General features: G+C 37.5%; 1 protein-coding gene and 1 pseudogene across 2 annotated transcripts in view; one reads left to right on the forward strand and one right to left on the reverse strand.

The window, feature by feature from the left end:
• The window catches only part of HAUS6 (HAUS augmin like complex subunit 6), a 52,621-nt gene that overhangs the window by 7,554 nt on the left and 29,396 nt on the right, over nt 1–15,671 (forward strand). The window contains exons 4-11 of one of the 2 annotated variants that reach the window (XM_034987933.1): nt 384–516; nt 5,287–5,434; nt 7,739–7,804; nt 8,269–8,317; nt 11,369–11,539; nt 13,310–13,503; nt 14,659–14,785; nt 15,456–15,558. In XM_034987933.1, coding sequence (XP_034843824.1) covers nt 384–516; nt 5,287–5,434; nt 7,739–7,804; nt 8,269–8,317; nt 11,369–11,539; nt 13,310–13,503; nt 14,659–14,785; nt 15,456–15,558 — 991 coding nt within the window. The remainder of the gene's footprint in view (nt 1–383; nt 517–5,286; nt 5,435–7,738; nt 7,805–8,268; nt 8,318–11,368; nt 11,540–13,309; nt 13,504–14,658; nt 14,786–15,455; nt 15,559–15,671) is intronic. The other variant, XM_034987934.1, reaches the window with a different exon arrangement.
• On the reverse strand, nt 2,028–2,524 carry LOC117999035 (annotated as a pseudogene).

Here is a 15,671-nt window from a genome sequence, read left to right on the forward strand (position 1 = left end):
AAATATTCCACTTCTGGTTCAAATGGAATAATCCTACATAGGAATTATGGCTATTATTATTATTTTTATTTTTATTTTTTTTTAAAGATTTTATTTATTTATTATTATTATTTTTAAAGATTTATTATTTATTTGAGAGAGAGCATGTGTGAGGCATGGGGTAGGGGGAGGAGAGGAAGAGGGAGAGAGATATTTTAAGCAGACTTTGCTGAGCGCAGAGCCGGAAGCAGGACTCGATCTCCTGACCCTGAGATCATGATCTGAGCCAAAACCCAAGAGATAACTAACCATCTGTGCAGCTGGGATGCCCTGGAATTATGGTTATTACTGAGAAGGTTATTATTGATAAGATCTTCAAATCATCTGATTTCTTTTTTTCATAGGTGGAATGTGGAAGTAGCTTTCCTCAAGTTGTTGGGTCCCTATTTCTTTCTCCTGGTGGTCCTAAGTTTATTCATCTGATGTATCATTTTGCAAGATTTGTTGCAATAAAATATATAAAAACCCATTCTAAAAGTAAGTTAAATTTTTAATAGGAATTTTTTTGTTTTGAGTTTTAAATTTTTACTGTTTTTCACGATTTGTAATTCATAAAGAGATTTTAATAAAGCAAGGTAAGATAAAAACATTAAATTACCTCACAAGGTAATAGTTAATATTCTACTGGAACTGTAGTTTGAAAGCCTCTAATGAACGTAAGTAACTATTCAGATAATTTTATTATGTTCTAATACAGGGGTGGGAAACATTTTCTATATAAGGTCAGATAGTAAATATTTTAGGCTTTGTGGACTATATAGGGTCTCTTTCACATATACCTCTTTGTGGGTTTTTTTTTTTTTTTTTTTTAAATATAACCCTTTAAAACCATGGAAAGCATTCCTAACTTGCTGACCTCACAAAACTGGCCAGAGGGCTAAATTAAATTAGACTTGCAGGTTATAGTTTGCATCTAATACATTGTATTAAATGTTGTGTTAGGTTTACTTAGGCTACTGTCAGTGTGTTGGAATTTTTTTGTTAGAAATTGCTGTTTCAAAGGGGTTTGATCTGTTTCCTAATTCATAGAAACAAAGTATTTGATTTTTAAGCTGAGACTTAAAAGAATGCTCTTTGTAGTTTATTGAATATGCTATTTTGTTTGATTGGTTTATGCTAGTAAAACATGGATAGGCAAATACAGAAGAGTTGATGCAGTAAAGCCCCATCCATCTTCCAATTTCTAGAAGCAACCATTGCTGACATTTTGGTGTATTTTCTTTTAGTTTTTTTTTTTTTTTTCCTGCACATACTATATCTATACATATTTATTATTTTAAGTAAGTAATATTTTTCATGATTCAAAAATCAAGAAGTGAAAAAATTCTCCACCTAACTTCCCTTTATGGAAACAACCAGTGTAATCAAGAATACAGGCAGGGGCGCCTGGGTGGCTCAGATGGTTAAGCGTCTGCCTTCGGCTCAGGTCATGATCCTGGAGTCCCGGGATCGAGTCCTGCATCGGGCTCCCTGCTCGGCGGGGAGTCTGCTTCTCCTCCCTCTGACCCTCCTCCCTCTCCTGCTCTCTGTCTCTCGTTCTCTCTCTCTCAAATAAATAAATAAAATCTTTAAAAAAAAAAAAGAATACAGGCAAATCTATTTATCTATATATATTCTTTTTTTTTAACCTTAAATGGTGACATACATTGGGTTTTGATTCTTGTGTTTTTCACACAACAGTATATATTGGAGATCATCTCATATTACTTCAGAGAGCTTCTTCTCTGTCTTTAGAACTACGTATTTAAATGGATATACCATAATAGGTTTTTTTTTAAATATTTTATTTATTTATTTGACAGAGAGAGACACAGCGAGAGAGGGAACACAAGCAGGGGGAGTGGGAGAGGGAGAAGCAGGCTTCCCGCCAAGCAGGGAGCCCGATGTGTGGGGCTCGATCCCAGGATCCTGGGATCATGACCTGAGCCGAAGGCAGACACTTAATGACTGAGCCACCCAGGTGCCCCAAGATAACATCTTTTTGATTCCTGAAAACCTCAGTATCATCTGTCTTTTGGAGGATCCAGTTTCCTACGACGTCTATGATACTGTCCATGAGGATACTGGTGGTGCTTAGTAGTAAGGAACATTTTGCTAAGTTGTTCTGTCATGGGTCCTTGCTCAAATTGCTCATTTTTTCCTTCTAATCTGGTTTTCAGCACTTGGTCATGTGTTTCTTCATTATTATGCACAGGATCTGGCCGAGGAATAGGTTTTGTATGTTCATATGGAATGTCCACAGAAGGGTGGTAGCCTACTATTGTCCTGCCATCCGATGTCAAAGCAAGCTCTAGTTTGCAGTTATAGTCCTCTGATAGAGAAGAATATGTAGATTTATGACAAACACAATGTAAAGCTCAGTTTTGAATTGGAAATAAATGTTTCCAGATAGTTCTGTTTGATATTGCCCATTTTACTGCTGCTAACGCCATGGTGAATCAAGATGCTTATTAGGTGGTGTGAAAGAAGATGATTTGAAGAGAAACTGATTTTAAAATCTTCTTCCAGGGGCGCCTGGGTGGCTCAGTTGTTAAGCATCTGCCTTCGGCTCAGGTCATGATCCCAAGGTCCTGGGATCGAGCCCCACATCAGGCTCCCTGCTAGGCGGGAAGCCTGCTTCTCCCTTTCCCACTTCCCCTGCTTGTGTTCCCTCTCTTGCTGTGTCTCTCTGTCAAATAAAAAAAAAAAAACAACTTTATAAAATCTTCTTCCAGGTATACCTATTTTCATCCCTCAGTCCGGGTCCTCAACCATAATAGGTTTTTTTTAACCAGTCTTTTGTTGACCAACATTTGGCTTCCTCCCCCACTTTTTTTTTTTTTTTTGTTACAAATACAATGCTACAGTGATAAGCTTTATATATATATATGACTTTGTGTGTTCAAGTATATATACATATATATGTACACATATATACATTACATACATACACACATACACACCATATATATATATATACACACATAGATACACACACACGTATATGTATATATGGGGTGTGTGTGTGTGTGTATATGTAATTCCTGAAGACTATTTGCTTGGTCAAAGGAATTGTGCATTGTAATTTGCTAGTTTTTATCAGAGTATTTTCTGTAGATATTGGACAGTTTATACCTCTATCACCAGTGTATGGAGAATTTCTGTTTTCCCAAAGGGTCCAAAACATTGTGTGTGGTCAGACATTTTTATCTTTTTAATTTAGGTTAAAGTGGAATCTCAGGGTGGTTTTAATTTGTATTTTTCTTATTTAGTTATAATGAAAATTGTTCATATATTTAAGAGCAATTTTTTTTTTTTGTACTCTATATTCGTAATTGTCCATTTTTCTCCTAAGTTATTGCTTTTTTCATTTATAGGAGCTCTTATTTATTACTATCCTTTCTCTATGATGTGATATGTAAACATTTTTTTCCAGTTTATATTCTGTGCATGATTTTTTTTTTTTTAAAGATTTTTATTTATTTATTTGACAGACAGCGGGAGAGGGAATGCAAGCAGGGGGAGTGGAAGCGGGAGAAGCAGGCTTCCTGCTGAGCAGGGAGCCCAGTGCGGGGCTCGATCGCAGGACCCTGGGATCATGACCTGAGCCGAAGGCAGCCACTTAACGACTGAGCCACCCAGGCGCCCCATGTGCATGATTTTTAAAAACTTATACATGTGATCTTGCTGTATAAGTATTTGCATATTTAAAATTTAATGCAACATAAGCATTGTTACCAGTTTTTCTTTCCAAAGATGGTCTACTCCAATTACACGTAGCCCAAAGTATTTTATATGAAATATGTATGTTTGGATTTAGCAAGAGTTTGTTGTGTTTAAGGCTGCTTTTTTTTTTTAAGATTTTATTTTATTTATTTATTTGACAGAGAGAGATAGCGAGATCAGGAACACAAGCAGGGGGAGTGGGAGAAGGCGAAGCAGGCTTCCCGCTGAGCAGGGAACCCGATGTGGGGGCTCGATCCCAGGACCCTGGGATCATGACCTGAGCCGAAGGCAGACGCTTAATGACTGAGCCACCCAGGCACCCTGTGCATAAGGTTCCTAAGCATGGGTTGTCCTATTTCCTATTTCTGATTTAAAACAATTCCGGTCAACATGTTTAGTCTCTAGATTACTTCTACATTCAGTGAACTCCTCCCCGGTTAAATATTTAGAATTTGTGGTTTCTTTGGGAATAGCACTGGGACCTGGATTAGTAATGTTTTTTTTTTTTTTTTTTTTTAAGATTTTATTTATTTATTTATTTGACAGAGAGATAGCGAGAGCAGGAACACAAGCAGGGGGAGCGAGGCAGAGGGAGAAGCAGGCTTCCTGCGGAGCAGGGAGCCCGATGTGGGGCTTGAACCCAGGACCCTGGGATCATGACCTGAGCTGAAGGCAGACGCTTAACGACTGAGCCACCCAGGCGCCCCTGGATTAGTAATGTTAAGTGCAGTGGAGTGGTCCCTGTTTTCCAGAATATCAGTCTTTATTGTATTGAGCCATCTTTTTTTTTTTTTTTTAAAGATTTTATTAATTTATTTGACAGATAGTGAGAGCAGGAACACAAGCCAGGGGAGTGGCAGAGGGAGAAGCAGGCTTTCCGCTGAGCAGGGAGCCCGATGCGGGGCTCGATCCCAGGACCCTGGGTTCAGGGCCTGAGCCGAAGGGAGACGCTTAACGACTGAGCCACCCACGTGCCCCTGTATTGAGCCATCTTAAAGTAGGATTTATTACAGCTAAAAATGTGGACTCTGAAACGTTTGGATGGATTGTTGTCAGGGTCTGCTTTAATCATTAGTAACACAGGCAAGAATTACTTGAGAAGTGGAGAGTGGTTTTGTTTGGTTGTCCTATTGGTCTTACTAGATAGAAAAATAAAATGATGGCAGCAAAGGAGGTGTTGTGATCTCACCTTATCTCTTTTAATTGATTTTCTTCCTTTTTTGTGAAAAGATCCTGTTAAGTTGCTTGCGTATAACCATGTATTTGTTCATGGATATATCAAGCTTTGATAATAAGAATTATTTGGAGCAGATAGACTTCACAGTTTTTAATTACGTAAAACAACTTCAGATACCGTTTTTTAGTTGCCTACTTAAAAATAGGTTTCCTTGCTTTTGTTAAAATTAGTTGTATCTGTTTATGTGGCATATCAGTTTTTAAGGAGTTGTTAGTTGTATGAGTTGTTAATCTCTTAAAATTATTTTCACATATTTGATGTTTGATATTTGATAATTTCTATGATCTCATTTGTTTTCCATGTAGATTCTTGTATACGTTCTACCGAGACATTTAATGTAAAGCCACAAGATATGCACAAATGCATTGCCAGATGCCATGTAGCACGTAATAGATTTTTACATGTTTTGCAAAGAGAAGACTGTGTTACCCGAAAGTATCAGGAAAATGCACAGTAAGTAATACATTGATAGAAAATGAAAATTCCAGGGGTGCCTGGGTGGCCCAGTTGGTTAAGCATCTGACACTTGGTTTTGGCTTAGATCGTGATCTCAGGGTTGTGAGATCTAGCCCCGCTCAGGGCTCTGCACTGAGTGTGGAGTCTGCTTAAGATTCTCTCTCTCCCTCTCCTTCTGCCCCTCTCTCACGCTCTCTCTCTCTTTTCCCCCCACCCCTCCCAAAAGAAAATGAAAATTCCTTTCTTTTTTTTTTTTTTAAAGGTTTTATTTATTTATTTGACACAGAGAGAGACAGCGAGAGCAGGAACACAAGCAGGGGGAGTGGCAGAGGGAGAAGCAGGCTTCCCGCCGAGCAGGGAGCCCGATGCGGGACTCGACCCCAGGACCCCGGGATCATGACCTGAGCCGAAAGTAGACGCTTAACGACTAAGCCACCCAGGCGCCCGAAAATTCCTTTCTTCTTGAACAAATGTCATTAGTGTACCTTCAGTGGCAGTAATCCTTGCCTACCACAAAACCCCTTCGTGTCCTCTTTTCATTTTAAAGCCAGATAACTTCTTTTTTTTTTAAAAGATTTTATTTATTTATTTGACAGAGACACAGGGAGAGAGGGAACACAAGCAGGGGGAGTGGGAGAGGGAGAAGCAGGCTTCCCGCCAAGCAGGAAGCCTGATGCGGGGCTCGATCCCAGGACCCTGGGATCATGACCTGAGCCTAAGGCAGACGCTTAACGACTGAGCCACCCAGGCGCCCCAAAGCCAGATAACTTGTGAATACGGTATTTTAAAACTGTGCATACTGTATGTGAAACTTTAGAGCAAAGGAAAATATTACTTTAGTTTAAAAATTCAGTATCTTAGGTGTTTTGCTTTTTTTAACATGGATATATATTTTTAAGCTGTAATTGTGCTCATTCTATTTTGTATTCTTTTTTCTCTTCATAGTCTGTAAATTTTTCCATATTGCCATAGTATAATGCTTTTATTAAAAAATTCAAAATTATTTTTATTTTTAAAATTTTCTAAAATATATTCCTTTTACTATCTACTTAATAGTCTGTTGAGTATCCATTAAGTAGATATTCCATCAAGTAGGTATTCCATAGTTTCTTTAACCATCTCATCTAATGTTATGTTTAGGTTCCTCTTTTCAGCAATTTTTTTTTCACTTTATAAAATTTATTAAGAAGTAGGCACAAAACAATCCAGCCTATTCTAAGTATGATGAAGTTCATACCCAAAGGAAGATTCATCGCATTTGTGACTACAGGATTAGTCAGTCTTCTAGTCAGATGAGACAATGGGAGTCTTCCTTTGTCGGAGGAGGAAGCCAACCACACCAAATGGAGCTCTATGTCTAGGGAATGCCTCTGTCCAGTGGTACTTTTCTGTGATAATGGAAATGCTGTATAACTGCATTATCCAACATAGTAGCCAGTAGTCACGCATTGCTACTGAACATTTTAAATGTATCTAATATGACAAAGGAACTGAATTTTTTATTATTTTAATTTTAAATATAAATAGCTGTATGTGGTTGGCATTGTCAGCAATTTTTTTTTTTTAAAGATTTTATTTATTTATTTGAGACAGAATGAGAGAGAGAGAGAGAGCACATGAGAGGGGGGAGGGTCAGAGGGAGAAACAGACTCCCTGCCGAGCAGGGAGCCCGATGCGGGACTCGATCCAGGGACTCCAGGATCATGACCTGAGCTGAAGGCAGTCGCTTAACCAACTGAGCCACCCAGGTGCCCGTCAGCAAATTTTTTTTTGAGTTGTTTCTGTGTGCCAAATATTGTTTAGGCATGGTCCTACAGCATTAAACAAGACAGGCAAGGTTCCTACTCTCAAGAAATAGAGTGTGTCTGATTTTATATGATTATAAACAACTACAGTAAGACAACTTTTTAAATGTTGTGTCATCGATTGTGAAAACTAGAAAATCCTTTGAAATCACCTTGAAACTACAATGTCGCCTGTCGTAGGTAACATTTTAATTTATCCCCTAAGTATGTGTGACAAGGATAAGAGAGCAGAGTAGTCTTACTTCCAGCATTTTTATTTGAAGACAGTGTATATGAGCCAAGAAGTCCTGGTCCATTTCAGTAGCAACCTATATATTAGGTCACTCCTTTAACTCCTGAAGGAAGTCTGGACTCCTTTAGCTGGCTGCTGGGTGTATTTGGAAGAGTAGTCTTTAGAAGCCTAAGCAAAAATAAGAAATAGGGGAAAAATATCAAAGTGGTCTATACCAGTTAATTGTAATGGAATTATAGTTGTCATTTATATGTTTTCTTACAGACTGTCAGTTAAACAAGTACGAAATTTGAGATCAGAATGTATGGAGCAGCAAAACCAAATAAAAAAGTAAGTGACTTTTAGATCAGAGCTGGAAGTTGCCTTAGTGCAGCTCCTGCATTTTACCAGTAAGAAAACTGAGTCCCATAGGATTAGAACATAATTCTGATTCCTAGTCCAGTTCTTCTAATTTATTGCTTTCAGGACGCCTGGGTGGCTTAGTCGGTTAAGTGTCTGCCTTCAGCTTAGGTCATGATCCTGGGGTCCTGGGATCGAGCCCTATGTCAGGCTCCCTGCTTGGTGGGGAGCCTGCTTCTCCCTCTGCCTCTCTCCATTTGTGCTCTCTCGCTCTCTGTCAAATAAATAAATGAAATCTGTAAAAAAAATTTATTGCTTTGAGTTTGTATTTTATTTTTGTTTTTAATTGAAATGGTTATTAGTGGGTAGATTTATAGATCAGTTTGCTCTTTTGGTGGTAAATTACCATGAGATTTTTAAAAAATGACTAATGAGATCATTTATTTTTTAACTAGAATGGAACCCTGTGATGACCAAAGTAATATACAAGAGAAAATCCAAAAGGTGAGGTAACTTTTATATTTCTATTTATATTTTAAAGGAGAAATTTAATCTTTCTTACTTTTGTGATGTGCAATGTTGACTTACTTAATTGGACTCTTATATTCTCTGTTTTTGTCATTTTTTTGTAAAACTTACTTTTTTTTTAAACGCATTAGTAAGTGATATATAAAGGTATCAGTAGGGTGCCTCTAAAAAGCGTGAATAAAATGGAAAAATTAACTTATAAGACTAAATATATAGAAAAGCAGTTTTAAATATGGTTAAAAGTTCAGCTTGATTGTAACTTAATCAGTAGTATTTATGTAAATAAAATATGTTAACTGAAGGGAGATGGTAAATATGGAAGAAAAATGAGAAGTCACATTGAAGCTGGCTTGGCAGTAGGGAGGAATCTGGCAGACATAAATAATCTGAGGTTTGGGGCGCCTGGGTGGCTCAGTTGTTAAGCATCTGCCTTTGGCTCAGGTCACGATCCCAGGGTTCTGAGATCGAGCTCCACATTAGGCTCCCTGCTCGGCGGGAAGCCTGCTTCTCCCTCTCCCACTCCCCCTGCTTGTGTTCCCTCTCTCACGGTCTCTCTCTCTGTCAAATAAATAAGTAAAATCTTAAAAAAAAATAATAATAATCTGAGGTTTTCAGAGGATGGCTTTGATGTGAGATTGGAGTGTTTTCTTAGGCCTTTGTGTTTAGATGAAATCTCTCTCAAGCTCTTTGTTCTGTTTTTATGATCACTGAGCTGCTTTGAGTGTTAATTTGGCTTCCCAGGCAGTTTGTCACTGGAAAAGGTGAGTCCCCTCCTCAGGAAATAATTATTTATCCATTCAGTGAATTTTTATTGATCACCTGCCATGTGCCAAGCATTCTAGGTATTAGAGCTACAGCAGTGAGGAGGCAAAATCACTTCCTTCATGGATCGTCCAGCTTCGGGACTATGAATACTTCTGTTACTGAACATAGTATCTTTGATTGTCTATTTAATAGGTTGATGTGAAACCTGTTTAGAAGTTTTCACATTGATCTCTCCTGACTTTGGTTAATGTTCACTTTCCCTGAGTCCGGTCAATTTTTTTATCCATTGACAAGATAAAAGTAAAAATCTGAGAACAAAAAAAAATCTGAGAACCAGATCCTGGATCTTTGTCCACCAAGGAAATGTCATCCTGTGAGACCTGTAGACTCCTAGCCAATGAGTCTTCTTTGGGGACAACTTTACCTTGTACCGTGGGAAGACACAAACACAAACATGGGTATAATTATTGTATTTCCCTGCCCACCTCCCACCTTTATAAATTCTTTTAAGGCATCGCATATATACAAAAAAGTGCAAAAGTCATAAGTGTATAGCCTGATAAAATTTCACAAAGTGAATAAACGTATGTAAGCAGCATAGAGTTTAAGGAACAGAACATTAGCCCAGAAGCCTCAGGCCCCCTTTCATTTACAACCATTTCCCCCCCAAGAGTAAATACTTTTCTCCCTTCTTATATTAAAGATTAGTTTGCCTCTTCTTGAACTTTATATACAGGGGAGTATATAGAATATATTCTTTTGTGTTTGTCTTCTTTGACTCATGCTGTTTTATCTGTGCTGTTGTGTGTGTGGGTTGTAGAGTGTTCATTCCCAATGCTGTATAGTGTTTTATGAACATAGCACAAACATTTTTGTTTTTTTTTTTACTCTAGGTAGATGTTTGGGTTAATTGCAGTTTTTGACTATTACAAATAGAAATGCTATGACCATTCGTTAAAAATTTTTTTACTATTTTAATTGAAGTATAGTTGGCACACAGTGTTATGTGAGTTTCTGGTATATGGCATAGTGATTGGACAACTCTTTGTTATGCTGTGCTCACAAGTGTAGCTACCACCTATAAACATTCTTACACATGCATTTAATGAACATAGATGGGTTAGTATATGCCTAAGATTCTTTGCTTTTAAAGAAGCATGGTTTTTCATATTTTAACCTTTTGAAACTTGAATGACTCTTAAAATTGATGTGTGGTGGTTTTTTTTTTTTCTCCTCCGAAAATTTTTTATTTCTCCCTGAAAACTTTCTTTTTCTTTTTTTTTTTTTAAGATTTTATTTATTTATTTGAGAGAGATCGTGAGCTGGGTGGAGGGGCAGAGGGAGAGGGAGAAGCAGGCTCCCCGCTGAGCAAGGAGCCTGATGTGGGACTTGATCTCAGAACTCTGGGATCATACCTGAGCCGAAGGCAGATGCTTAACCGACCTAGCCACCCAGCCGTCCCTGCCTCCGAAGTTTCTGTTAGATTGGTGGCATGTCAAAACACAGGAAATGGTAATTCCATCTTGGTAGTATGAAGTTTCTTAGATTTGTTTTGAAAACCATGGTGGGCTTAATTCTCCTGAGAAATTATTATTTTTTTTCTCCTGAGAAATTCTTTAGTTTGAAAACCCCTTTGGAAGTAGTATCAGTGCTTTCATTTTATTATTTTTTTAAAGATTTTATTTATTTATTTATTTATTTATTTATTTATTTATTTATTTATTTATTTATTTATTAAAGATTTTATTTATTTATTTGACAGAGAGAGACACAGCGAGAGAGGGAACACAAGCAGGGGGAGTGGGAGAGGGAGAAGCAGGCTTCCCGCAGAGCAGGGAGGCCAATGTGGGACTCGATCCCAGGACCCTGGGATCATGACCTGAGCTGAAGGCAGTCGCTTAACCAACTGAGCCACCCAGGCGCCCAAGATTTTATTTATTTATTTGACAGAGAGAGACACAGCGAGAGAGGGAACACATTTGGGGGGGAGGGAGGGAGAAGCAGGCTTCCCGCCGAGCAGGGAGCCTGATGCAGGGCTCGATCCCAGGACCCTGGGATCATGACCTGAGCCGAGGGCAGACGCTTAACGACTGAGCCACCCAGGAGCCCCAGTATCAGTGCTTTTAGACAGTTAATTAATTTTCTCACCAGAAATCATTACAGGAATACTTCACTTGTTCCGGAGAGTGAGCATATATTTGTATTTTACATTTCTTTGATATATGTACAGATTATGTGTAGACTTTGTCTTTGTTTTCAAAGGTCCGCTCTTTGTGGGCTTCAGTGAACGAAACACTCATGTATTTGGAAAAAGAAAGAGAAATTGTTAATGCAGTCCTTAATCTTGTTAACCAGCATACTTTAGATGGAACTAATGTTGCTATCAATATTCCAAGGCTCTTACTTGACAAAATTGAGAAACAAATGTGTCAGGTAAGCATTTGATACTAAGTAAACTGTTGAGAAAACTCTTTATGTAATTATTACATATAATGATAATAAATACATGTATTCAACATATAATTAATATATAATATGTAAATATAAATAATATATATTCTTTTTCTTACAGTGTTTTTCTGTCTTCAGAATTTATTTTTGTGACTAGATCTAGTAAAGCATTCATCAAGAGGGCTATTGTTAATTGTGTATATATTATATATAACAGTGTATATGTTTGTATACATTAGCTTTCATTAATTGTTCATCCCTTTTATGGTGCTACATCATACAGTGGAGAGATGGAGGAGGTTACTTAGTAGGAAGATGATATGGTACTGGTTCTTTATAAGCACTCAGGGAGAGCAGCAGTGATCTCCTATTTGCTGCATGTCTTATTAAAATGTCTCTACCCTGTGGTTTCTCTTTCATCTTGATGCTATTAAGTATTTTAGTCTTTTCTTCCATTAGCTTTTGTGACCTCAGTGTCTTTGCTCTCTTGTGGTTTTTCAGACTGCTGTTCTCAGTTTTTTCTACTGAATCCTTTTTCTCTAACTTTCAAATGAAAGTGTTTTCCATGGTTCCTTTAGTGCCTACTTTTCTTTCCCACAATTAGTCATCTGTATTTTCTTAATTCTGTGTTTTCATCAGTGTCCTATACAGTAGTATTCCCAAATTGGTATTTCCAGTCTCTCTCTGTCAACCCAACTCCATCGAATTATTTCCACTTGCTTATATGACATTTCCATCTGGATAACCTGTATTTTTTTTCTTAGTGAACTCATAATCTATTAAGTATCTGCTATTAAGTATATGCCAGGCATTAATTATAGTATAGGGGAATACAAAGGTAAAATAGTGTTGTGATGGCTGAAAAGCTTTCACTGTAATAGGTAACATGCCAGGCACTGCAGGTTCCTGTAAAAATCAGAGTCTGCAAATTCAGATTCCTTGAATCCTTACCCCTTTTGTTACACACAATTAGCCTATATTACCTATCTGGCCTCTAAAATAGAGGCTATTCCACAAATAGCCTATAGGCTAATTGTGTGTAACAAAAGGGGTAAGTGATGAGGTCTTTGGGAAATAATTTTTATGTGAAATCTAAGATTTTTGGTTGATTGGCAACAATTCAAATGATTTTAAAATACTGGAATTGTGCAGGCCAAATAAACATGTCTCAGTTTGAATTCAGCTGTTATGGGCCATCACTTTGCAACTTTTTTTTTTTTAAAGATTTTATTTATTTATTTGACAGAGAGAGAGAGAGGCAGCTAGAGAGGGAACACAAGCAAGGGGAGTGGGAGAGGGAGAACCAGGCTTCCCGCGGAGCAGGGAGCCCAATATGGGGCTCCATCCCAGGGCCTTGGGATCATGACCTGAGCCGAAGGCAAATGCTTAACAACTGAGCCACCCAGGCACCCCTCAATTTGCAACTTTTGTTAAAACATGAATTCATGATCTTTCACCAAACTTGCTCTTTCTCCTCAGTCTTTACTTTGCTTTCCATTTATTTGCATTTCTTTTAGTCTAGCTTGCATCTTCTTTGCATAATATAAAAATATGGCACGACATGTTAAATTCTTTCACAGTAGTTTTCTTTGGACTAAAATTATTTACTTGGTTTCATTTTTGGGTAGACATTTGACTTTTTTCACTCTTCTTTAAGGTAACCTTTTTATATAGTAGTAAAAAACATAAATATATTTACCTAACAGTTTATTATCTTAAGAACCACTTTTTTTTCCCCCTCCGAATCCTTAGTTGCACATTGGAAATGTTTATGAGGCTGGAAAATTGAACCTGTTAACAGTTATTCAGTTATTAAATGAAGTCTTGAAAGTAGTGAAATATGAGCGTTGTCAGGCTGACCAAGCAAGACTGACAATAGACCTTCACTTCCTTGAAAAGGAGACCAAACTTCAGAGAGAGAGATTATCAGATCTGAAGCATATGAGGTACTGTAGAAAGATCTTTTGTTACATTATTGGGGGAGGAGTAAGGTGTTTTTGATAATTTCTCAGCAGAGCTCATGTAGTTGATAACTCTTTAGCCTTGGCAAACAAAAGGTGAACATTTTATTAGAGCTCAAAAACTTCCGGAGAGACACATTTTAAGTAGAAAGGACAATTAATGTAGTTTTCTTTTTGTCTAGAATACAATTATTTGCCCTTAGTGATAATTCTTTGTGGAGTAATTTTCACTTTCTCAAGTTTTTCTTTGGAGTCTACTTAATAAAACTAAGCCTCAGAAAAATTTGTTATTTGAGTGGAGTAATTGGGATGTATGGGCTGCCTTTAAGAGTGGACAGAGAATAGGTGTAGAATTTTTTTTTTTTTAAAGATTTTATTTATTTGACAGAGCACAAGCAGAGGGAGAGAGAGGGAGAAGCAGGCTCCCTGCTGAGCAAGGAGCGTGATGTGGGACTCGATCCCAGGACCCTGGGATCAATAGGTGTAGAATTGGACTTGAGTTCAGAACTAGGGAAAAAGAATATATGTATATTTTTTATTATGTATGTTAATCACTGTACATTACATCATTAGTTTTTGATGGAGTGTTCCACGATTCATTGTTTGTGTAAAACACCCAGTGCTCCATGCAGTACGTGCCCTCTTTAATACCCATCACCAGGCTAACCCATCCCCCCTCCCCCCTCCCCTCTAGAACCCTTAGTTTGTTTCTCAGAGTCCATAGTCTCTCATGGTTCGTCTCCCCCTCTGATTTTCCCCCCTTCATTCTTTTCCTTCCTGCTATCTTATTCTTTTTTTTTTTTTAAACATGTAATGTATTATTTGTTTCAGAGGTACAGGTCTGTGATTCAACAGTCTTAACACAATTCACAGTGCTCACCATAGCACATACCCTCCCCAATATTTTAAAGATAAATGGAGTAATAGATGTATGATTGCTTTCTGGTCTTAAAAGGAAATAAGTACTTAGGCTTCTGAATGTTCATTATAAGAGTTTATTCGGTTTATATGTGCTCTACTGGTTGAACTTCCAGTTATGTTTTTTTTCCCTTTTTCTACAAACTGTTGTATTCTTAAATTTTACTCAGTACTTTCATATATTCATGTTTTGAATTAAGTTCTTTTTTTATGCTATCATAGTTGTAAAATAAAAGAAGATCTCACCAGTATGAAACACTCTGTTGTTGAAAAACAAGGAGAATGGCATAAAAAGTGGAAAGAATTTCTTGGTCTGTCTCCTTTCAATCTAATTAAAGGTTGGACTCCAGTAAGTAATGTTGACTTGCCTTTTGGAGAGTAGTTTAATACAGGGCAGTCTTGATTTATGTTACAAATGATCTAGGAATGCTGTGCATGTGTAAGTTGTCATCTTTGCACTTGAGCCTAAAGTTTAAATGTTTTGGTTTCTGTAATTTTTCTTTTTCTTTTTTTTTTTTAAAGATTTTATTTATTTATTTGACAGAGAGATAGAGAGAGAGCACAAGTAGGCAGAGAGGCAGGCAGAGGGAGACGGAGAAGCAGACTCTCCACTGAGCAGGGAGCCCGACGTGGGGCTTGATCCCAGGACTCTGGGATCATGACCTGAGCCGAAGGCAGCCGCTTAACCGACTGAGCCACCCAGGCGCCCCATGTTTCTGTAATTTTTCTAAGTGCATATTAGAGTATTCATCCAGCTGCTTTATGATTTATAGTTCATATTTTTAGATTTAGAGGATTATATTAAAAAGAAAATGAGACATTGAGGCACAGTTGGAGGACAGAATAGTCCCCTTGTTCTAATATCGTACTCCTTGGTTTAAAAGTAGTTATAAGATAATTTACATGCTTGGTAATTCTGTCTTCATTAGGGGGAAACAATCATCCATTCATAGATTATCTTAGTAGTGTTATGTAAAAAAAAAATGTGTATTTCAAAATGATGAATTCTGTGTTTTAAGGCTGTGGATCTTTTACCACCAATGTCTCCTCTGTCATTTGATCCTGCCTCAGAAGAAGTATATGCAAGGAGTATTCTTTTGCAGTATCCTGCTTCACTTCCAGGTTAGTTATTTGTTTTTCTCTCTCTTAAACCTCCTTCCCAGCAGTATTTCTCACTATGGTATCAGCTTCTTTACATTTTTGTCTTGTTCCCCCCGCCCAGTCATTTTTTATTG

The sequence above is a fragment of the Mirounga leonina genome, unplaced genomic scaffold (genome assembly GCF_011800145.1).
Source record: "Mirounga leonina isolate KUSES-001 unplaced genomic scaffold, KU_Mleo_1.0 Mir_447, whole genome shotgun sequence".
In the NCBI taxonomy this organism is placed as follows: domain Eukaryota; kingdom Metazoa; phylum Chordata; class Mammalia; order Carnivora; family Phocidae; genus Mirounga; species Mirounga leonina.